We start from the raw sequence: 26371 nt of genomic DNA, 5'->3' as shown, positions 1-26371 counted from the left end.
TCATATCCTACGAGTTATATATTTCAACATCACATATTTGTATACATGGGGTGCATATATCTCAGGCGTTTTGATTCATGGCCTAATGATGAGAAACTAACGGTAACCGTTTCTCCAGTTTAAGATGAATCTATTGTTTGAAGTATTTTGCCCAATCAACATATCAGGATAGGCAAAAACCATGTTTTTTATTGATTTTTTTTTTTTTTTTTTTGCTTAAACCAGGATTGTTTTTGTTTAAATAATTTGTTCTATATATTTATATTACATATGGACAGAAATACAGTTGTTTCGCCTTGGTGTTATTATGCAACAACGGGGTTATGCTGGAAGGGGTCATATATAAGCTTAAAGCGGAATCCGAACTGCTTCTCGGCTTACATCCGAGAGAAATTGTTCTCCATTTGGATTCGAAACCGGCACTAATTGGCCACAAATGAGATAAGTCTGCCGACTCGCTCTTGATAAAAATACGTTGTACTAATCTTTACATACTTGTTAATACAAATGTCAAGAGTCATTTCAGAAGGACAAAAAGATGAACATTTGCACAAATGAAACCATTATACAGAATTATATATAAATCGGGAAACTCTGCCTTAGCCATTGGAAAATTCCTGTTATTACTTTTAATGCAAAGCAATAACGGAAAAATTCCGTTATTGCTTGGCATGTAAAATTTTATGGCCAACGTATCATAATCAGTACGCTAAAACTGAGATATTAGATTACAAATTTAGTATGTAGATACCACTCAATACAAAGCTAATGTTGGAAGCTACGTAGGCAGTCGATAAATTCTGCCAACTACACCAGTCTAATTTCTACCAGTATATTTAAGCAACCTTGGTTTCTTTATAAAACAACAGCCATTCAGGCAAGTAGAACTAACAATTTGGTTTCGTTTTGTATATTTAGGCCTTAAGTAATACCGAGGTTATCAAGCAGACTTTCGCTTAAAGTGACATCCGAACCGCTCCTTGGTTTACACACCTGAAAGAAGGGTTGTGGTTCAACCGAGAATTGAACAAGGGACGCCTTGATTAAAAGGTGAAAAGGAGAAAAGTAATGCAGATTGTTTGGTATGTGGAAACTTCACCATGAAGTTCATACGATTTAAAGCATTTTTTGTTTTGTTATAATTATTTTGGTTTAAACCAGTTTCTTAAAAAAACTGGTTTAAACCAAGTTTTAAACCACTTTGGTTTAAACCAGCCAACAGTGCCATATCACTGACATACTTAATTGTGTGTGTAATGTATTTGCTTATTACATGCTGTATGCAAGAAAGAAAACCTTGATCATACATGAATTAGAAACTCTAACCGGAAGTAGGCTCAAATGTTGCAAACGGTGCGAGATATTGAAAATAATAATAATCATCATCATCATCGAAAAGACCTCCCTTTTATGGTACCCCTTGCCGATTTTTATCAAGACTTATTTCACTTGTGTCGGTAAAGGGACATGTACAGATGATGTGAGGAATGACAAGGAGGTTCATCCTCATAATACATGAAAAGGGCAAGCAAATGGGGTTTGGTATCCTTCCTCAGGAGTGGTATGTAACCCTTAGTGGAATCTTACACCCAGATTTATTTCTTTGGAAACTTTCGATTACTGTATAAAAAGAAATAGTGTGTTATGGTAGGGCATACAAATCTTTCACTAAAATCCTTGACGAACATCCATCGAATCACGCTAAAAGACTGCGGGTATTAAGGATGTCCATATTCTTTCCGAAAGAAACGCGCAGGATAACCCAGCCGTTAATTGCAACTAGTTTTACTAATGGAAAGAATTTGCGCATATGGTCCATTAATTTTTAGATGAACACAGTTTCCTGATTACATGCCAAATGTCATTTCTTCCTTCATTAAACAAAGGCTTTTCTTTTAATTATGCAAATGAAATATTATCTATATGAGTAAAGGGAATTTTCCACGCGCCGCTTTTCCATATGGAGTAATCGTAACGATACTCAATTTTTTAAGGAGGAACGCAAGTGTACGTTAACTAATAGTCACGAGTCAAAGAAATAAGTCCACATCTAATGTAGGAAAATAAAAAGAAATTAAATTACAGCAGACCTAGAGAATAATAATAATAATAATAATAATAATAATAATAATACAAACTAAGATTTAATTTGGATAGGACAAGAAGTTAACAAATTCTTTCCATTTTTGAGGAAAAACTGAAGGCTGGGTAGGGATTTGAAGAAAAACTGAAAATTCGACCAAACATGAAAACAAATAGTGCTTAGACTGAAAGAAAGACAGATATCCAAACTTCGTGCATTTCCTTTCATAGTGGTTTACAGCCACCTAGTAAATAAAGATTTCGGATCAACCAACAAATATTTTATGCGATTACAGTGTGTGTACGCCAAATTGAAATTTCGAGACTTTTTCGCGACCAAACCACAAAATTTCGTAACATTCTCAAGAGCAAATCTGGGTGCAAATTAGGCTGAATTGTCATGCATGCTTACCTTGCGATTTGGTAGCGTCTGAAGTCAACCATAGATATTTTTGGTGATGAATTTTGACGTTTTATAGAACAAAATTTTCCAGTCTGTACTTATATTTATACCCCCCCCCCCAAAAAAAAAAAATCGTGACCCAAAAGCAAAATTTCTTGACTTTCATGACCGTTTTCTGATTTCATGACTCGTGACCGATAGACACCCTGAATTACATTGAAATAATTTTCATGGGAAAAGGAGGATTTTAAATTTAATTTGGTGATAGTTCATATAATCTGTTATACAGTACACTCCCTACAGTACTGGATATTTATATTAACAATATATGGTTACAGTTTTTTTTCTTGGAGATTGTAGTTAACGTTTCATATATATATTGTATATGTGCAAGTTCAGGCGTTGTCTTGGAGGATGTAAAGGTATTATTGCGATTAGCGAGGATGAAAATCAACACCTCATGGGTTTGATGTTACTAACCAAGATATCTTAATTTACTTCACTTTTTTCTTTAAATCCATTCACTTGTTCACTCATTCAGATAAGACGGAAAAACATAGCTTCGACCTTACAAATGTGAATTATGTTGTTTCTCTAAATGTATATTTTACATCATGCGTACTTAAATCTGTTTTATCATTTTATAAACCATCGTAACTACCTATTACATAATACTTATGAACATAATTTTCTCTACCTAACAATTTTGTGCAAAAACGAAGATTTTAGACTGAGCACACGAAGTAGTATTTTTGCATACTTATAGTAATCTCCCTTCCGTGGTATATAAAATGAGGATTTTACTAAATGAAGTCTTATTCGCAAGAAGCAGAGCTCGCCAATAATTAACTAAACCTTCTATCCAGAAAACTTACAGGAAGCACGTAAAGGCCACTATCAACCTCTCGTTCGAGATCAGTTTAGGATATGCAAAAGAATCTACAATCCTCTGCCTTGGAGTTGTGTTCAGAGTAACTATCTCAAGACCAAACTCGAAAAGTAGTGATTTCAGCAAACTCGATTCATTGACATTTAAAGACTAACCACTACTAAAGAGAGCCATCCAGTACTACAGTAACAAGTCAGTGACAGAATTATGTCCTTGCTTACACATTACACTCTCAACATAACCAAATACATGTATATCATTTAGTAACCATTAAACTACAGTATCACTTGAAGTCTGTTTATCTTCCATTTCTCTGTTTAAGCTAAGATATATATATATATATATATATATGATCGACATTAGGTTGGTCAGATTCTTTTCTCTTTGTTACCTCTTCTCGTACGCTCAGTTACAATTACATTCAAAACAAGATACGAGGTAGGGAAGACGACAGGTATAGGATTTTTTTTTTAAATACAATTTTCTTTCCTTCGTCTGGTTTTCCGGTTTTCAGAACCGGTTCCAGACCTAGATCCGAAAACTGTTTCAGACCTGGACCCGAAAACCCGGTTCTAGAACCGGATCTATCCTGAATCCGAAAACCTGGTTCCAGACTTGGATCCGAAAGCCCCAAAGACCCGTAAAGGAGACAAAGTTCACTTTCAAAACATTGCAAAGAGAACCACGCGCTTGTCCCCCCCCCCCCCGAAAAAAGTTTTGGTCCACCAGTGGGTGTTTAGCCAAATGTTTGCCAGTTTAGTCAATGAGTCTGCCAGTTACCCAGTTTGTTTAACTAAATGAGACAAGCAGCAGCCCGCCGCCTGGGCGCCTGCCTGTCGCTTCCATCATTTCATCTAGCACTGTTCACAGCCTGCCAGCAGCTCGGGTTTAGCGTAGGGATGGCCACAAAGTTCTGGTTCCGACGGAACCGGTTCTGGCCATTCCTAATACAGACCTTAAATTCAAGCTTTTTTTTTTTTTCTGAATTAGGTTTTTTTAACTATTTTTTTCTATCTTCTCCAGTCTTTCGTATCTACTGAAGATTTATCCTCCATCTTGGGATAGGAACCGAAAAGTACGACATAATTATCTTTGGTAAGTGCCCACACAACTTGGGTTGGTCTTCGGAAGGCCAGTTATCACTTCTTAATGACTGTCTCCACTATTTCGACTACCAAGAATAATTTTATGGGATGGTTGAGAAATTGAAATAGTTTATTGTGGCTTTTCTATCATTGAAAACAAAACTAATAACGCACAAAATCCGAACACTTTAAAATTTTCGTACCTACCTTTCTCTCTCATTATTATTATTATTATTATTATTATTATTATTATTATTAAACATCTAGATATCAATATCCCAGCTGACCACAATAACCGATTTCACTACCATGATTACAACCTCATCCACCGAGAGCTGGAACACGAGGGATTAGATGCAATCACCGTGATCTAGTAATTATATGAAACTAACATAAATCAGTAGATGCACATTACGTACCAGAGGATTAAGTTTGTAAGCAAGTGAAATCTGACAATTTAACTGTATGATTATTGTATTGAAATCTTGAATGAAAGATCACATACAAGATCGAACGAACAACAATTTTACACATTAACATTATAACTCGTAAAGACTAATGGTGCACGTGTTGAGCCATAACTCTTTGCAGGGAATCTGGTATTCACACCTAACGTTAACCATACGTTACATAGTGGCTTTTTCTTTTATATTTACGTGTAAAAATGTACCGTACTCACAGTGAGGCCTCTGTCCAGCTTTCGTACACTAGAACTGTAGTCTACTATCACTTACGACGAACAACCGAACAGTGTGTTAGCGGAAGCGCAACACATTCCTTCGAAGCGAGTTCCTGAACAACGCCAACAGCAACTATCTAAAAATACACCAAGCACCTCTACGCCTGCATCTTTAGTTCTGAATGCGTCCAAATATCAGGATTCCACTTTTGCTAAATATTGACCATTAATGTTACTACCCACTTGTCAACTTAGCGTCAAAATAAAAATGTTGCTTCTCGTACTGCTTTGATAGCGCACTGTTACAGGCTGGTCCTGTCATCATACTCGGATACTCCATACTTGCCTGTGATTGGCTGGAAAATGTCCAGTCAGTAACAGGGCCAATACAAATTTACTGACTTAGAGAAGCTTTTCTTTGAAATGCCCTACAGGAGATCGAGAATATTCCGTCCTCCCACGTCTTCAAGAGAATGAACTATTGTTCAAGCAAGATATTTTTAAGAGATTATCACAACAACCAGCGCCAGATCGTTGTATGTAAGAATATTACAGCGTAGTAGAGGTAGCTTGTAAATGTCCAAGAAAGGTAACATTGGAAAAGCATAAATAAAATACTAAAATTCTGCTTCTTTTCCTTTTAATTTTTTAGTTTAACTCATTTTGTGAGCCGAAAAAGGCTGGTGATAAAATCAATATACAGAAATTATTTCCACCAATTTATCTATTGTTCTGGTATAACTTACACTTAGATTTAATATGTTGAGAGAGAAAGAGATTATACATTCTATCACAAATTACGTATGAATGTTTTAAAACAACCTTACCTCGTAGCCACGTGATAGTATTAGGATCAATGTTTAGTCTTGCAAATTTCCTTCTTTGCTCTGGTGTTAATGCATTAGGGTCAGTTTCTTCAATCCCCAGCCTTTTCAAGCGTCTCAACTAAAAGGAAGATTTTTTTAGTTTTAGTTACATAGTATATTAAAATACGGTACTAATATCCATAACAAGAATAGCTACTCAAATTGGTAAAAGTTTACGAACTCTTTCAGATAACGCACCTATGCGTCCTTTGCCTGATATGAAGATTAAAATGAAATAAATTAACAGGAAAAACATAGGTATAAAGATAATCCATATCAAATTAAACAAAGATAGTTAAGAAAATTTATTATTATTATTATTTTTTAATTTTTGTACACAAAGCTGTACTATTTTGTGTTGAAAACTAGCATTAATTCATTTTTTTTATATGTTCTATTTGTTTGAGCGGCCGTTTTGTATAGGCGGGTAAGGCTATTTCGCACTTTACAAAGGTTTGCGGTCATCGCCAAAGTTTCGTGATTTTTTGAAAGTACTGATTTCCAATAAATAAATAAATAAAAAACTTTGAAAGCACTAAATCTCTAATAGACAAATTTAAGCCAATTACACTATGAATAGCTTTAAAAAAATCGTTGAAAAACGCTAATTATCGTTCTTAAAATTAAAAATTTTAAAGGGAAAAATAAGGCTCATGTTTTTTTTTTCCTAACTACAGTACTTCTTCCTAACAGTGTTCGTTACCTGAAAGTCTTAAGTTAAATGTATTTATTTTGAAGTCTTGCTATTTTTCGAAAATCGGCTATGTTTAACCTAAAATCTCTCAGAAAGGACACATCAAAAACTTCAAATTTTCAAACAAGGCAATTGTGTAGTAACAAGTGGTTAAAATTTGATCATAGAATTGATTAGTTTCTTGAGTTAACGATTTTTGTTCGTATGGCGCAATTCGCTTTATTAACTAAAGTACAACTAAACTGATTGTTCATTCTACAATTAAACTACATATCGCACCCTTACTACAAAAGTGCCACAACTCAAAGTCAGTTTTCCTAAATCGCATTTGAAAGTGTTAGTAATACATTCACTTTAATGTTATTCACTAGTGAAACTCACGCTCTCGTGCAGCTTCTAGAAAAGCTAGGACCATGATTCTTATATTGCCGGATAGACGGCATGCTCACTAATCCGAATATATACAACTTAAAATTGACAATTTTTGAGTTGTGGCACTTTTGTAGTAAGAGTGCGATATGTTAGCTATTAATATATATAGTTCAATTCAATTGTGCATATTTTATTGTAATAACATTTTACTGGACAAAGTAATTGTTAATTATGTTTCGAACGAACTAATTATTAAACAATAAACTTGTTTCATCTTACGAAGGTTTTGAGCTTTGCAAAGTAGCCAAGATCACTATTAATAGGAGGCCCAATTTGGCTTACCGGTAAGCAAATTACAAAATTTCAAAAACAGCTTTAAAAACAGCACGGCCAAATAATCCCCGGTCGGGTGCCTTTGTATTGAAGCAAAGAACATTTTCCGTAGATTGCAATTTTTTTTTTTTTTTTTTTTTTTTTTTTTTTAACTGCAATAAGAGGAAGTGCAAACACAACAAAACATTAATGATATGTTTCTTGCTCGCAAATTACAATCAAGGTCATTTCATGGATCTGTATATCTAACCATCGGCGTACGCAAGGGGTGAGGGTCCGGCGTTTAAACTCCCTTCGATCTTATGGAAAAATAAATATTTACTATATATATATATATATATATATATATATATATATATATATATATATACAGATACACGAAAGTCACGCCCTCTAAAAAAAATTAGAAGTTATGTATACCTACACTGAAAGGAGTTTGCTGTTTGCAGCACTAAAGTGATTACAGAAGAGTGTGTGTTGTCATTTAAAATACAAGACAGCGAAGCTTGCATTACCTACAAGAACCTGCGGATCGGAAAATTTGAGAAAGCTACGATCCGAAAGCGTCTTTCCAAATCTCTAGAGATGACAACGTTTGGGTGCCAATTAGTAAGGTACTAAAAGACCTTATCACCCACAGACTTCACAACTGCTACAAGTCAGGTCGAAGCTTCAATATCAGCGAAAGAGTATAGAAATCGAACTTTTTCAGCAGTGACATTTTAAGAAAATAAGAACAGAATAATTAACAGTTATTTGTACTTTTGCTTGAAGTATGAAGTGTATAAATAGTAATTAAAAGATACTAAGTGTTATTAATGCATTATTTCGATTTACAACACTTGTTACCACACTTGCACCAAGCACCACTTGTGATTTTGCCACTTAAGAAACGCAACTCAAAAACTAGTCGAGTCTCAGTGATCAAAATATGACCATCTGTTACTACGGAAATAACGGCTGTTTTATGAAAATCTAAGTTTTCATGTGTCTCTTGCGAGATAGTTTATGCTGAACATTGTCATGTACACTCATGTCCAAAATTATTGTCGCATGTCTATAAATATGTTGTAGGAATATATTTTGATAACGAATTTGCCCGGTATTTCTTACAACGTTAGTACAGGGTGTCCATAAAGTCCTGCAGAAAAGTGAAACTAACTTGCAAACTATGTAATGTATTAAATATTTTTTGGTGTACTTACAGAAAGGTTCAAAGTTTTGTTTCAGCTAGTTAAGATTCATCGCTAAACCTCCAATTGTGCACCATTCACGTCCAAACGCTCTTGCAGTCTTTTTGGGACCAAGAATTGTGTGTTGGCGGTGCTCGTCTGGAATGTTCAAAATCACATAAGTTATTTTGTTCATGAGATTAGCTGGCTTCTGCGAATACACCTTGGTCTTCACGTGTCCCCACAGCCAGTAATCACAAGGCGACAAATCTGGTGATCTTGCAGGCCAAGGTGTGGGTTCTCTTCGACCAATCCATCTCCTTAAATTTTTCGTTAAGAAACTGTAGAACTTGAAGGGCATAGTGCGGCGGTGCCCCATCCTGTTGCATGTGGACCTCATTAAGGATGCCTAACCTAGTAAGTTCTGGCAAAAGGAATATATGTAGCATGTTCTGATAATTGTTACCCTTTACAGTCTCTTCCTCGAAGAAAAAAGGGCCGATAATGTGGTCCATTGAAACAGCACATCACACATTGACTTTGGGACTACCCCGCTTGTGGTCCTCGAATTCACGTGGATTTTCCACCCCCCAAATTCGGCAGTTGTGCCTGTTCACTTTTCCCAACACATGAAATGTGGCTTCATCTGTAAACAGAAATCGAGACAGGTCACCATTTTCTTGTAAGCGGGTAAGTATTGACTCACAGAATTCCATTCTCATGTTATAGTCTTCCTCTATCAGCTCGTGCACAAATTTTAACTTCTTCGGCTGGACCTTCAAACTCTTGCGTACGATCTTGTGTAACGTTGACTTCGGTATTCCCAGTTCCAATGACCTACGTTTAAGCGACTTCATTGGACTCCTGGCTACGCTGCCCTGTAACGTGTGAATCACATCGTCACTCGTTCCTGGCCTTCCACTGCGTGGTAAATCTGACACACTTTCCGTTTCTTTGAACTTCTCGTACCATCTCTTGATACTTGTTTCTGTTGGGAGTGTTTTCCCATACGTTGTTTGGAACTTCCTCCGCACTGAAACGTAAGATTTTAATGCCGCCAACACAAAACACATTGTGCTTTTTCTTTAATGGACGCCATCTTAAGTCACGTGATTACCAGCGCAAACGTCATCGAGCATTGTGGCCAGAACAAAACTTTAAACTTCCCTTCTTCCAACCCCAAAAATTTATACACTTAAACATAACGGTTTCGAAGTTTTGGAATTTATACACTTAAACATAACGGTTTTGAAGTTTTGGAGTTTTAGTTTCCTGCAGGACTTTATGGACTCCCTGTAAGTGTATAATCGACAAAGACAAGTATGTGGCAAATTTCATGTCAAAAGAGCAGTAAATAAGAACAAAATGAAAATAAAACTTTCTTGTCCATTTAGCAACATTTTGTTTTACTAATTCTATGAAATTTACCAGAAATCTACATTTCCCGATTATACATATAGTATCAGTATTAAAAATACCCTGCAAAATCAGTATCAAATTATATTTTTACAAGAAGACAGTTATAGATATGCGACAATCATTTTAGACATGAGAGTACATAGTTCTCAAAACAATAGCAATGTTTGAAAGCTCATAACAAGGAAAGGATGAGTGTCAGGTTTCAAACGTTTTTAGGAAGTAGTATACCTTTTAGAAAGTTTATATTTGGAAGAACAATTAAGTCTTATTATTTTCTTTAAAATTTTTAATTAAAAAACGCAACTTTACGAATTATATTTTAACATCTTTTTCAAAGATGGTGTAGTAGGCTTAAATGTGAACTGGACACAAAATATTGTACATTTAATTCTTTCACATATTTTTTGTTGGAAATCAGTATCTTTCAAAACAGCGTTTACCACAAGCCATTGTAACGTGAAGGAAAGACTTATGTACCAATACAAAATGCCGCTCAAGAAAGAAAAAAAAAAAACACCTAAAAAAATAAATGAATCCTGGTTTTCAACTCTAAATATAGTATAACTTCGTGTACAAAAATTAAAACAGCTACCTTTTAATCTGAAATTGAGTTATTTTAGATAGATTAACTCAAACGAGTGTATTGAAATTCAATCTCTTCCAACCTGGTAAACCATGTCAAAATTATAATCACAAAATGGATTAATGTTTAAGTCATTAACCAAAAGGGCAGTGAATTTTATTTAAGCAACATCCCTATGTTTCTCCTGTTATTTTCTCTCTTTTAATCCTTATACCATCCAAGGGAGCCCGAAATGCTTTCGAAATCTTGTAAAGATTGGGTTAATTTGAATGCTGTGTTCGTAACCTTTTATTTTGATTAAAACAGTAGTTTCCTCGCTCTCGTATACTAAAATTAAAAACTGTCTTTAAAACATAAGATGGAAGACATATTAACAACAATTACAGATTCAAAAAAAAAAAAAAAAAAAAAAAAAAAAAGTGCAACTTACAAAAAGTGCTGTAACATACTACTACGAACAGTCGGCGTTGCAGTTGTCATCTGAACGTTATCAACCCAGATATCTGGGGTGTTTCAAACTCCGGGTTTTTTCATTAAATTGATATACATAGGATGGACTAATTACCTTGAAACTTTTTAAAGTAATACCCAATAAACATTGAAATTTTGTATAATGCAAATATCGACACGGGGACATTATATGACACGCTGCAATACTACCAGATGAACAGTGTTGCCAACCCGACAGAGCTGTATTTTTCAAATGCCACTACATTCGATTATTACAAATTTCAAGTTTACTTATCAAAGGAAACTTAGAATACCACATTTATTATTCAGTGCTAGAAACTACGGACAATACAATATCAAACATCCACATTTTGAAGTTTCTACAGAAGTAATAATAAAGCAGTGAGCGGACAGCTGTAATGCACATCCAAAATACCTAACGTCGAATACTATCATTATGATATGACATCTTTCAAATGAATAGAAATAAAGTTACAAGGAACTGAAAATTTGACTTTTATCGAAAGGCTAACATAAGTAACACATCTAATCATATAAATGTGTTTCAAATGATAGAAAGACCACAATTCTATTTATAGCAATTTGATATCACAAACAGTTTCGGAAATCTGGAAAATCGGAATTTAACTTCAGCATGAGATAATATTAGACATGAAAGTAGGATAAAATACCGGAAATCGAACTGATCTACCACAGACAGGTATCCTATACAGATAGTAGATTGTACTAAGCAACCATTCTACCATTATGTGCCTTCCCTTTTAAAGAAAAATTCTTTAGGAAAAGTCGAGATTTATCATTAAATAATAAGAAAGCAAAATAAAAAAATTGGGCATATTATTACAGTTGAAACAGTTTATCGTTAAGTTAAGAGTTTGAAAATATTCTAATTAACGAGCCTGAACCCAGCGTCACACAGAAATACGTTGTCTGTCCAGCAGACGCTTAACTTCAACGAACCTGCCCTTGACTTTCTTCTTGCCACCGCCGTGTAGTAAGATTCTTCTTAAGGATTTGAAATTGAAACTAAGAGAAGCATCAAATTGCGTTTGAGACTGGGCAAGACATTTACATGAATTTTCAAAATGTTGCCGGGAATGTGCGAGAAAGAAATACCCGACTGAAATGTCTAATAGATTCTCGCTTTTAGAAGGGTCGGAAAGCACTAGTATTGAAAATACTTGCGTTAAATTTACGGATAACACCAAAATTTCAGCAAACTGGAGTACGTGGAAATACATCGGAACAAATCTTGGTTTGATCGGCAATGAATAAAACCAACAGAAGAGAAAACAGTCAAATTCGTTGACCACCACAAAATTTCGTTGATATTAAGTGCAAACTTCCAAATTTTTTAGAATAAAGAAATGTGAGACTTTTTTTTAAAGCCACTGAACGTGAAAATAACAGTAAAAACAAAAATATTCGGAACATGTGTACAGGTGTGAACGAATTTAAGAAAGATTCTCAACTTTGCCTTTGTATATTAAAGAAAGCAGAACAATTCTCACAGACACGTATAGTTATTTTGAATAGGTAGAAAAATTTCTTAGTTACTCATTGAATTTAGAAAGGTCTACTGCTCAGTTAGGAGGAAAACATTACACAGTCCTTACCGAATTTGGGTATGTTTTTGATAAAGCAAGTTGTTTAACAGAGATATGTTTAAGTAAAACCCAAAGTAAAATCAGAAGAGGAAATATTTGTCCACGAGTCCTCACGTCAAGAATGAACAAGATGCCCTGTCGTATTATTATTCAACTTTGTTCTCGAATACGTATAAGGAAAACTAAAAATATTAACCAGGGCCTAGAGCTGAATGGCGATTACCAGGTTGTTGCTTTGATAATCTGATGAGGACAATATAAAAAATGTTGAGGTTTTATTAAATGTTTGCAGGGAGTGCGTGGGTTTAGAAATAGATGCTGAGAAAACTACATACATGAAAATTCAGCGCGCCCATAATGCTGCAAATTATGCATACGTTCAAACAAAGTAATACTTTCAACAAAGTGGACACTGTCTATCTGGGATTAAGTTAACAGACCAAACCATTGCCGTACAAATTAAATGTCAACTGAAAGCAGGGAATTCATGTTATTTAGTTCAAGTCTTCGCGGATTCCGTCGAAGAATTTAAAGGTTATAATATGTAAAATGATAATTATGCCTAATGTACTGTATGCTTGCGAAACAATCAGTTAATTGAGGGAAAAACTCTCAAAGTAATTGAAAATAAAATTTTGAGACGAACAGTCGGACCCAAGAGGAACGGGAATGGGGAAACTTTATATCTAGGTACTGCGTAATTTATATAGTTTACCTAATATTGTTAAGACTCACTAAGTCTAAGAAACTCAGGTGGGCAAGTCATGTAGCCAGAATGGAAGACAGTAAGAGCGCTTTCAAAATTTTTGGCTGAAAATCCAATCAGCAAAAAAACCATTAGGAAGATCTAGGCGCAGATAGGAGGACAATATTAAGATGAATCTCGCAGAAATAGGAATACAAAATAGAAGCTGAATCCAACCGGCTAACTACGAAAGTCAATGGAAAGTTTTTTGTGAATGCAGAACTGAACCTTTGAGTTTCATGGAGTATAGAGTGAGTTAGTACGAAAACCGAGTTGAAGCCAATGTTCCAAGTGATTTCAGCGTTTCAAAGCAAAAGAACATTCCTCGAAGACAAGGCAAAACCTGGTTGCCGATTAACAATTGATTATGTCACGTTCAAAAGGTATGATATGTTACACAGAAATCGTAGTTTGATTATTTGCGAAATAGCTAGGAAAAAAAAAAAAAAAAATCAGGAAATCGTCCAGTCATGTGATTTTAGAAAGCTGAACATGCACTGTGCTGCTGCAGAATTCGCTCCACGGTTGCTAATAAATTAACAAAACAGCTTGCGAAAATCGTGAAGATCTTTTAATCGCGCAATCGAAGACAACAACTTCACGAAAAACAGAACAGTTGAGGAAACTTTGGTCTATGGCTAGGATAATGAAATCAAGACAGTCATCTCGATAGGTAGGAAAATCTTAGCCGAGACACAAAAGAGTACGTCGAAGTTGCTCAAACGTTGAAGTGATGCTGATTGTTTTATTTTTGTGGTGATGTTCATTATGAATACCTCACACGTAATCAAACCATCAACGAAGAGTATTATTTAGAAGTAGTAACATACTTGAGGAAGGTTGTGCAGAACAAGGATTAGGGAATTAGATTTCTGGCCATGTTAGCCCGTCACATGGTGTCTTTCTGCGATCACACTACCCGGGGAATTCGGGAGGAAGAAAGCGTCCTGGAACCATTATGATATGTACCATCCCAGCATTTGCCTGGCGTAAACAAGAAAACCCAGTGAAACATCACTCAGAATGGCTGGCCTGAGCGTTTTTTTTTTTTAACACTTTTTCGACCGGCTGTTCCCATCGGGAATTGAACACGGGACTGCTCGCACCAAAGGCGAGTGTTAGCCACTACGCTACGCGGGGTCAAGTGAAGAGGAAGGGACTGGAAGCTTGGGGGAAAAGGAACATAATTGCTGCACCATGACAACTGTACTAGCAATTCGGCGCTCCTCGTTGGAAAGAGTTTGGCTAAAAACAATGATTGTGTACCTCCAACCACCCTACTCACCTGATTTGATACCTGTAGCCTTTTTTTTTTTTTTTCCTATTTCCAAGTTGAAATTCACCCTGAAAGGTCGCAGCTTCCAATTCACAGAAGAGAAAAAATTCGCTACGAGACCTTCAGGCTATTAAAGCGTTCCAGGATACGTTTCAACAGTGGAAGACGCGCTGGGAACGATATATCAATAGTGGAAGGAACTATTTTGAAGGAAATAAACCTGAATTATTTCCACAAATTGAAAGTACCATTATATTAGGTGGACAGACCTTGCAGTTTGTTGATTATTTTTTCTAATATATAAAAGAAGGTTAAGCATTACCACAATTTTTCTCATTACTCTTATACTTTGTGGAATGTTTAAAGCCTTGAGGGTTCTTGTATATACTTTTTAATTGTAACTAATATGTATGGAGCGTGGTAGGATAATATTGGAGGTTATTAAACGTGATATTGTCAATTGATTGGATCGTCGATTAACTCTCACTACTGGTGTAGCTGTATCTTTAGTGAACGTCTACTTGTTTACTGCTTCTTCACATCCCGAGACTAGGATTTTAACAGACATATCAGAACAAATTTAGAGGGGGTTCCAACACATTTTGATATGTATTATCTACGTCCGAGTGACACAAAATTAATAAAAATATATGGATATATTTATACACAAGCTTATGAAAGCAAGGCATCAAATAAAGCTAATTTCTGAAATGTAAGATTTCCTTACAGTTCAGAGATACTATACGTAAATGTAACTTAACGGGGATCACAGTCTCATGTATACTCATCTGAGATCACTCACTTATTTGTTGTTATTGCTTTTCACGAAAGGTGAGATTATTTAGCCACAAGTTTTTATGATGATGGAAAAAACTAACCTGAATTTTTGAAAACTTCCTTGAACCCTTAACAGATGGGACTAGTCGATTGTAAAGTGCCTCATCACTTTGTGTTGCTTCATGGAACATTCTGGCATCAATCTGGGCTGCTAGGAGATTATTTGCAGCTGACACAGCATGTATATCACCCGTCAAGTGAAGATTAAAATCTTCCATTGGAATCACTTGAGAATAACCACCTCCTGCCGCACCACCTATAAAAGGTTTTACAAATCAATTAGACGAGCCAGTCATTTCTAAAATTAACAAGAAAAAATTTAAAAAAAAAAATGGAAATACAAGAACATGACAGACCAATAAGCGTAAGGCCTCATATAGCCTTTATTTGTACGCTATTAATATTATATATGATATATAGATTGGTAATTCGATGCATTCCTTGCAAGGGATATTCTACAAGTACTTTAGAACATTTTCACCATATGAACCGGGGGTCACAAATCAATAGCTTGAGTAATTTGCACGTGTGTGATTTCTTTGAAATTTGCGGGCTAACAAGAGGTGGGCGAGAAACTTTCACTGACTCACTTCCACATATCAAAGAGCGATGAAATTTTGCATGTGTAATCCTGCATACTTTCTGCACTATTGCTGTGTTATAGGTCCGAACGTAAAGTAAGGTATAGTAGTCCAAAATCCATTATTGCACCTCAGAAAGCAGCGTGGCAACATCGCAGAACTTGTCCCAAGGAAACTACTGCGTGGTTGGGAAGAGGTGGAATGATGTGCGGTCAAGACAAAACGCGAACTATTACTGATTTTGATACCCAGGGCCGTGCATCTGTCTGGCCAACATTCGAGCGGTGAAGAGAGCGTTGTTTTCCAGGAGGCGGACACCTTTTGTCAGCATGCCACGCTCTATTTATATTTTTCACAAGTTTTTGTTAATGTTACAGGGCTAAATGTGTTATTTTGTTATGACTTACCAACATTTAAATTTTTACCTTTGTAGAAAGCTTATAACAGTACGTTCTCATTGTAGCAATTGGTACAGCAATGGTCGTAATTTTGTTTGGAGTTAAAGAGATGTATTCGACTGCTATTTCTTTATTTCTTTATTCATGTATTTATGCAAGGGAATGACTCAAGGAAGGGTTCGGACCTCCAACTCCGGGGTCATATTGGTTTCTTTACGTGGGTTTAGGATTTGGGCAGGAACTCGCCCTGGCTTTCTAGAATATACCATCCCTGCCTTCGCCTAGTAGGAGTGAAGAAAGCCAGGAAAAACCTAGTCAAATCAATGACAGCGTGCCGACGTATCATCAAAGGAAGACCGTGTTCATGAGAGACCAAAATGATCATTTTATTTGCGATCAGCATGAGATATTACTACTCGCTTTCCAGGCAAAGGGCACCACAACTACCACGATATACTGTGCCTCATTGTTGCGTGCGTTGTGGGATTGTGAAATCCTAGAGCGTGGCATGCTGACAAAAGGGTGTCCGCTTCCTGGAAAACAACGCACCCGTTCATTGTTTGAATGTTGGTCAGAGATGCACGATCCTGGGTATGAAATCAGTCATAGTTCGCGTTGTCTTGACCGCACACCTTCATTCCACCTCTTCCCAACCATGCAGTCATTTCCTTGGGGCAAGTTTTTCTGTGATGCTGCCACGCTGTTTTCTGACGTGCAGTAATGGATTTTGGACCACTACACTTACTTCAAGTTCGGACCTATAACACAGCAACGGTGCAGAGTTACGAGCTGTACGTTACCACATGTACTACATAAGTATGCACAGTTACACATGTAAAATTTCATCGCTCTACGATATGTGGAAGTGGGTCAAGGTGAAAGGTTCTCGCACATCTCTCGTTAGTCGGTAAATTTCAAAGAAATCACACATGTGCAAATTACTCAAACTATTGATTTGCGACCCCTGATTCATATGGGTGAAAATGTTCCAAAGTACTTGTAGAATATCCCCTTGTAAGGAATGCATAGAATTACCCGTCACCCTGTATATATATATTGTATTTTAGTGTGCGTGTGTCTTTCTTTTTGGAAACTATTCCATCCCTGTAATCCATTCTTTTGCTATTCAATATCGTACTCCCTTCCAATATATTCTCCCTCTATTTACTCTCTAACCCCTCCTCAATCCAAACAGGAAATCCACAATTCCAAATTACAATGAATCTTTGGACATTATATGCTTTATATAGGGTTTTGGTTGCATCTATTTCATTTTGATCATGAGAATGCGTTTTCACACGTGAGGAAACTGCGAAAGAGTCCAAGCTGTGAAAGCTCTCATTTTCTTTCAACTGAACTTCATTACGTTAGTTTCAAAATAATTGTATTTTTTTTTCCTAATTTTGATAATTTAAAATACAAAATGTTCATTAAATCTCGCAACTTTTTTCTTTATTTTACGGTCATACTATACAGGCTAATCTGCAATATTATTAGGTTTAACGGGAAAAAAAGTGCAAAGATGAGACATAGTAATCAATAGATCTTATTAAGCCGAACAAAATGTTATGCGTAGCTGTCAAATGTCATACGTAGTTTTGGAAAAGGAATTTCTCTGTAAACATCAAAATTGATGCTGTACAACCATATCACTCACTCAGGTGAAACTGATACTGAAATAATAATAATAATAATATATATATATATTTTTTTTATTGTACTCTTTCATACATAGATCTGGTCGACAAAATCTGCGATCAAGCTGGCTGTCCTTTGTACGACATGAAACTTCGAGCAGAATTACACTTTTTGCTCTTCGTCGCTCTTGTTTAGAATTGGTATCGCTCATGAATATGACTCTCTCCCTCGCGCCAAGTGGAATAATTGGGTCTATTTTTGTTTCAGTGTTAGAAAAACCTATTTTAAAAAACAAGCTTTCAAGACAAAATAAATTAAGACATAATTAAATTGGCAACAGAACGATTTCTTTGGCAACAAAAAGTTAAGGCTGTACCCACGAATTCCTTAACCAATCTTTTCAATTATTTCCACAACAATGACAAATTAGTATTTTGTCTATTTTAAGAATCAAAACTTACAACTGCTGGCTAGTATATGGGTAACTACTTTGTTTTCTTTTAAATTCCACGAACTCACGCAAATAATTATAGATATTATACGAAAGTTTTCAATAATTCTATCGGTATATTTATTAAAATCCATGTACTTTAAATACTACCTATGCAAATGACCTACAAAGCACTCACTGTAAATTTACTTATGCAAACCACTATTTTTCTTCTCAAAAGTTACCTTTTATTCCGAAAGTTGGCCCCTGTGATGGCTGACGTACGCACGCAAATACGTTTTTATTTTTATGTGCTCCTAAAGCCTGCGACAGTCCTATCGTTGTTGTGCTTTTACCTTCTCCCAACGGAGTTGGGGTAATCCTGTAACAAAAGAGATCAAAATACGTAGTTAGTACAGATTATATTTATAAACTTATTTTATACAAAATTTCGTACGCAGAGAAAGGTTTATAAAAAGAAAAAATATATATATTTTAAGTAATGAGTATAATGAACATTTTTGCTAAAAGGAAACAATGAAACAATAATCTGAGTCTTGTAAGCACATTGCATATTACTTTTAAAATGTACTAGCATCAATTACCTGCGTCACTGGGTTAAATTTAAAAAAAATAGTAAGATGTTCCGTTAGTCGTTATTACTAAAGTGCTCTTTGATATCGGTCATTTTTGACGATTTTTATATATCCCCTTCCCTCCCTATGTTGCGGAGCACGACATCGGAAGTGTCCTTGTTCATATCAGCGACCCCGAAAAGTATGAATTCGACACTCATTGATCATTTCGATCATTTATATATATATCCTCCATTTTGATCATTTATATATATCCTCCTTAACCTCTCCCAATTTCCGGGGCTGAATTTGGATTTAACGGCACCAAAAATGTCACTAATCATCTCAGTGACCCCAAAAACTATAGATTCGACACTAAAATCGGTCATTTTTGATCATTTTTAAATGTCTCTTCCCCTCCTTTAAGTTACACCGTCGAAGTGATACGGCAAAAACCATTTCAGGTTCGAACTTTATCTAGGTAGAAAATTTGATCGAAATCGATCCAGTTGTTCAAGAGTTAAGTTTTATGTATCTCCTACTCCCATCCCCCTCCCCTAAGTTCTATCATCAACATGAAATGATAGAAAACACCTCAGGCTCGAATCTCATCTATGTTAAAAATTTGATCGAGACTGATCTTTTGGTTCAAGAGTTATTCAGTTTTATTATTTTTTTTAACTCCTCCCTCCCCATCCAATAAAGTTCTATCGTCAAAGTGAATAGATGAATACCATCCCAGGCCCGAACCTCATCTATGTTAAAAATCGAGATCGGTTGGGTGGTTCAAGAGCTAACTTTTATTTATTCTTATGTATCTCTCTCCACCCCTCCCGTAAGTTCTACCGTAAAAGTGATATGATAAATACCACCTTGTTTGAACTTAATCTATATTGAAAATTTGATCAAGATCGGTTGGGTGGTTTAAGCGTTATAAAGTCACAAAGACAGTCACTTGTTTTTAAACATATCTTCCCCTCCCCTTCTACGTTGCACCGTAAAAGTGAAATGACAAACATTCCAGGCCCGAACCTTATTTATGTTGAAAGTTTGATCGAGAAATGTCGGATGGTTTAATCAGTTTTCACATATTTCCCTTCTTTCCCTCCCCTAAGACTTACCGTCAAAGTGAAATGATCAAAAAACTTCCCAGGTTCAAACCTCCTAACCCACAATTCTAACACACACACACATATTCGTTTTCCGCTCGACCCAACTAAAGGCTTCCAGTCGATTTTCATCACTTTTACGTAATGTCCACGAACAGTCATTTATATTATATATATATATAATCATCATAGGTATTCTGCCTTTATTGGCAGGTCACTTGCCGCAGCTGAGAAGCTTCCATGCTCCACGGTCCTCCGTTAATTTCTTCGTCTTCGCGTATGATCTTTGTTTTTATATCATCCATTAATTGTAGTCTCCTTCGCCCCCTTCCTCTCTTTCCCGCCACCATGCTCTCTAGGACGTCCCTCATGATACACTCTTTTCTTAGGCAATGTCCCAACCAGTTTCTCTTCCTCTTCCTAATAATATCTAAAAGTGTTCTTTTCTCACCCACCATTTCTAACACTCTCTCATTCGTTTTCCGCTCGACCCAACTAATTCTTTCCATTCTTCTTCACACCCACATTTCAAAGGCTTCCAGTCGATTTTCATCACCTTTACGTAATGTCCACGTTTCCGCCCCATACAGTACAACACTCCACACGAAGCATTTTATGAGTCTTTTTCTCAACTCTTTATTCAAGGTCCCACAAAACAGACTTTTCTTCCTCCTAAAGGCTTCTTTCGCCATTCCTATCCTTGCTTTTATTTCAAGTTCGCACTTCATGTTATTACTAAGAATACTACCCAGATATCGAAAACTATTCACTTGTTCTATTTTCTCCCCTCCTACGTTTATATTTGACACAGACCCCTTCGTTCCAATCACCATGGCTTTTGTCTTTCTAACATTTATTTTCATCCCATATTCTTCAAAGCCCTTTCTCATGTTTTCTAACATTTTATTGATTTTCTTTTCAGATTCTGCAACAAGCGCCATATCGTCTGCATCTAATCATTCTACCTCCTACCGAAATGCCATCATCATGTAAACTCTTTTTCACTATCTCTTCTAGATAGACATTAAATAGTGTTGGCGAGAGGCAGCATCCTTGTCGAACTCCCCTTCCAATTGCACTCTCTTCTATGTTGCTTCGTCAAAGTGAAATGATTATAAAAAAAAAAAAAAAAAATCCCAGGCACGAATCTCATCTCTGTTGAAAATTTGATCGCAATTGGTCGTTTAGTTCAAGAATTAATTTTTATTTATTTTTCATAATTCCCCCTCCCCTCAGTTCTACCGTCAAAGTGAAATGATAAAAACACCCCCAGGCCCGAACCTCGCGAATGTTGAAAATTTGATCGAGATCAATCGGCTGGTTCAAGAGATTAAAAGTCACGAACATAGTAACTTTCAATTTTATAATATAGACTAGCCTTTCGCTAGCTGGGGGCTCGGCCTACGACCTCGCATTTCTTATCTATCGGCCTTTGCATCAACAGTGAATTTCGTGAACTTGCTCTTCATATTTCCTGAATTTGCCCATCCGGGAGCTTCGCCCCCCACACACTTTCTTTACTCGGCCTACGGCTTCGCACCTCTTGAACCCATAATTCTATAGTTTCTTTTCCTATTTCATCTGAAAGAAAAGATTTTGTATCCCAAGAAAACGCCCATTTAAATAGCATGGGAATTTCTTCATCCCCCTTTAGACCCCTAAAAAATTAAAAATATTCACTTTTGACCATTTTCCTGTCTGTTAGTCCTGGAAGGCTACAATCGTGCCAAATTTCATCATTCTAATCCTGCCGGAAGTGCCTGAACATTTTAGGGTGTAGAAGACGTCCCATATAAATAACACGGGAAAGGTTTTTCAGTTCCCCATAAACCACTCTACGGTTGGAAATTTTATTTCTGATGATTCACTTAGATAACGCTAACGAAAACGTACAAGCATACCAAATTTCAAGTTTTTATTCCTATTCTAAGTACCTAAAACTAGATTTAAGGTTAAAAAAAAAGGCCATTTAAATAACATACGGAAATTTTCTTCATCCCCTTTTTAGATCCCCTAAAAATTAAAAATCTTCACTTTCGGCAATTTTCCTGTGGGTTAGTTCCCGAAAGCTACAATCATGCCAAATTTAATCATTGTAGCTCTACAAGAAGTGCTCAATAATTCAGGTCAACTCCTGTAATTTTATATATAGTTAGGATAAGAATACTTTGCTTAAAAGGGTAAGTCCGCTTCTTAATGCATAATTCTTAAGGTTAATAATACTACTACTAATAATAATAAGACATTTTGGAAATCAATTGAGACAACTGGCATCAAGATCAAAAATAGTATGTATAACTGTAGAATTTACTGCAAAAAAACAAAATTGAAGAAAATAGTTACAGAAAATCAATTTTTTTATTGTCTTCCTAAATCACTTTAAATTAATAAAAAGATGGGCAAAAAAATCCTATTCCCTCACTACTATTATTATTATTATTATTATTATTATTATTAAATTTTAGTAATATAAATTCTGCTCCGTCTAATATTTTGAAGGAAAATTACCTATTATAGACAAATGCTACTGAAATGTCCCCATTTCCGATAGTTCAGTGATTATACTGGCCGTCCTTGGAAACTGTAATAGTGGACCAAGCATAGCTAGAAACGGGTGGGCAATTGGAGGATTCTCATGCTTCTTTAGTAATAGTGGAAAACTGTTTAACAAATTCAAGTGAAATTAAAATGGTTGTTAAATTTTTGCAGTTAATGTCTTCTTTTAGTTTCATGTATCTTTCTAATCTAATGTATTTTTGTCAGTTAATGTCACTTCAAGATTTTGAGGATCAAAGTACTTTCTTCTTTCCATCAGTTATATTATGCTATTATAATACAGCTGTATGTTGCCCTACCCCATGGTCTAGTGGCTAGCGCGTATGCCTTTCGTGCACATGGTCCCGGATTTGATTCCCGGTAGTTTAATTTCACAATTATTCACTTTATTAATCATTATCTTCTGTACCCTAAAGGGCATATAACCGTGGAGTGTTAAACTGAAAAACAATTATTTTTAAATTTGATTTTATTTAGATTTTTTACAGTTTTATATTAAAAAGAAACTAAAAATTTTGTATCATTTACACGAAAAAATGGTGTAGGTTTAACATACATGTAAAAATTGTTCTCTACTAATCTTTTTCACAATAAATAAAAAAAAAAAAAACCTTACATACCATATTAACGTATTTACATCAATAACGAGAATATATCTGCGATAATCGATACCATTTTTTTTTAAAGCAACTTCCCAGAATAATCGGAATTGTTACGTTTACAGGCAAAATGTAAAAATGGATCGACCCGAATTATCTTGTGCATTGTTTATTTCTTACGTTCTGATCTGAATTAATCCAAAATACTTCCTCCTGATATATCATTGCACAGAAAGGGTAGATGCACTGGATTAAAACTTATTATCCTGTTGTTTATTGATTTACGACATATATACATTATTTCGAAGACCTCTTATTTAACATTGTTCCTGAATCTCATTATGTAGTTTATTTATCGTATTACTTAGCCAGAAGCAAATAATCTTGACTGCAACTTAAGTTAGTTTAATTTTACTTACCCAGTAACAACTATGTACTTCCCATGTTTCTGATTCGAAAGTCTATTTAAGACTGAAAGTGAAACTTTTGCCTTCTTGTTGCCATAAGTGCTAACTTCTGACGGATTAAGGCCTATTTCTGACGATAATAATAGAATGTCCTTTGGTACTTGAGCCCTCGCAATATCTATATCGCTGAAAAAGAATTTCAAATTTAAAAAGAAATTTTAGATACTGCACATTCAGGAGTAATTCTATTTTCAAGAACTGCTACTACTATATTGAATAAAATCTGAAAGCTAATACACTGTAATACTTTAGCAACTTTTAGAAGAAACACATGTTTGATTTTTTTTTTTTTTTTAATCCCTTTGCACTTCATCTACACATACTAGTATACAAGTGAAAACCACGTTGTCTTACATCATTATGGGAAAAAAGGCTAAATAGTTTGCTACCTACATCGAAATGTTTTTATTATGACACTTTGGTTAAAATGTTTATCCAAAGAGTTTAAAATGTTTATCCCTTAAGGAAAGACGAGGGAAGTTTAAAATTTGTGTCAAAAATATAGTAATTCAGAGGTCCCTCACATTAGGTAGATGAAACTTGGTATGTACTCCTTATTAAAAATTAGTGTAATGTACCCCCACGTTTTAGGAAATTCCTTTCCTGACAGCAGCAATCTATATATTTTTTCTCAATATGTTAAAGTAACATCGACGTTATTTGTCTTACGATCATGAGAAAACAGGTGCACAGTTTGAACGAACAACAGAAATTTATCTGAAAATTTCTGAGGCTGAAACTGATCTCCGAAGTCTTGGAATATGCTGGCTTAATAGTTACGATTATTATTTTCAGGTGTTTCAAATGTGCTAAAAACCACTAGGTATAGAATAACAGTGGGATAAATACCTGGATACTAGATAGGTAGGAACTGCAACTTACGCTTGCCTAGCGATTGCTCTACCAAGTAAGTTATGATACGAACGACACGATCAACTCATCTCTTTATTCCTGAACTCCTGCAAACAACCCAATCTTCTGACAATTTGTAGAACAACAAAAATTTATACTGGAGTTGAGAAAGCATACGCGTAACAGTAAAAACACAATACTAAAGTACACCATGAGCTTTCGCTAGATGCCTATTAAATAGGGAATAGAATAATGAGGAAAGGGAAAAATTAAGAACAGAGGAAAGTTGAGGAACGTCCAGTTGGGTGCAATGTTGGAATGCAGGGTCACATGGTTTCCTTTGTTCCATCTAGCGAATGGAAGTAAAAACTGCATGCACTCGCCTCGTTCAACACGCTGAAGATAGGGAAAAAGTCCTGCGGACAACAAATTACAGCACTACTGTCACATCCAGATGAACACTGTCTTATCTCTATTCAGCCTTAGAAAAAAGTAGATGTAAACAAACCTACCTGACTACCACCAGTGATTGGTTGTTTGTCTCACTGCACTAGTATCCTACCGCAATAAAATCATTACTAAAACAATTTAAAGTAAAAGGTATCCGAATATATCCTGCATTTTGTGATAATAAACGCAATATATGTAATATTTAACAACAGATGTAGCTTTATTTCAATCTCACCCGTACCTGGACATATAGTACTTACTGTGCAAGCGTATGCGTTCACGCGCCGACTCCGCTCACTTCAAATTGTAGAACGCACAGTTTCATGGCGAGTGACAATCCATCTTTGTCTCGTGTTATAAAACACAAAGAGGCAATCTCGTTTATATAACGATTTAAGGGAGTACATATTTCCAACATAACAGTAGTCAGTGTCAGTGCGTTAATTATTTACCGACCAACTGTAGCCTTCACTTTGGAAATTATGCGACGATAATAAGCTAGCTGATGTTCTTGCTGTCCACCTCTCGCTGCCGAAGCACGTGTGAGCCACGGAGTAATACATTTCGCTTTGTTTACGTCTACTTTGTTCTAAGGCTGGAAAGGCTTTAGAAGAGTACATTAAAGAACAGATAGTTTGGAATGTTTTTTTCGCGAGTTTGTGGTTAGCTTTCGTATATTTATAATATTTATTTTTGAAACAAACATAGGACGCACCTAAACCCTCCATTCACTTTGCTGCAATGGGTTTACGTTCCAGGATGTAAATCTGGATATGGAGAAATAGTAAGAGGCAAGCACTTTTCTCAACAGCCGAAAATGATTTTTCATAAATTCGGAAAAAGCAAGCCCTCGAAAACAGAAAATTTTAATGCAAAAATTATGTATGTGATGCTCTGTTTATTTTAAAGAGTGATTGTAATTATTATAAACAGAGAAAAAGTAGAAATTTCACGAAACAAGTGGAACTTAGTACGAGGCATTTTACCATTTTCAAATTTATCATCATATCTCAATTTCTCGTTGTTGTGAAAAGGACAATTATTACTGAAACCGAATCTTAAGAAAGCGTGCTACAGGCTGAGACTGGGAATCTTACTTCCCTGTTGTAAAATTGTCAGAGGTCCAGAACTAGTCACGTTAATAACTATGCGGATCGGCCTGGAAAAATAAATTTTGGCTCTCTCAAAAATATAATAACTGAC

General features: G+C 35.6%; 1 protein-coding gene across 2 annotated transcripts in view; it reads right to left on the bottom strand.

The window, feature by feature from the left end:
- pug (pug C-1-tetrahydrofolate synthase, cytoplasmic) overlaps positions 1–26371 on the bottom strand; it is a 71032-nt gene that overhangs the window by 24673 nt on the left and 19988 nt on the right. For both annotated transcript variants that reach the window (XM_081730889.1, XM_081730888.1), the window contains exons 9-12: positions 23819–23992; positions 18806–18942; positions 15555–15769; positions 5966–6083 (exon numbers count right to left, since the gene is read on the bottom strand). In XM_081730889.1, the coding sequence (XP_081587015.1) occupies positions 5966–6083; positions 15555–15769; positions 18806–18942; positions 23819–23992 (644 nt within the window). The remainder of the gene's footprint in view (positions 1–5965; positions 6084–15554; positions 15770–18805; positions 18943–23818; positions 23993–26371) is intronic.

Source organism: Thermobia domestica, chromosome 11 (assembly GCF_964235325.1).
Source record: "Thermobia domestica chromosome 11, izTheDome1.hap1.1, whole genome shotgun sequence".
NCBI classification, from domain to species: domain Eukaryota; kingdom Metazoa; phylum Arthropoda; class Insecta; order Zygentoma; family Lepismatidae; genus Thermobia; species Thermobia domestica.
The sequence above is the reverse complement of the archived record's forward strand: the minus strand, read 5'-3'. Positions and strand labels throughout refer to the sequence as shown.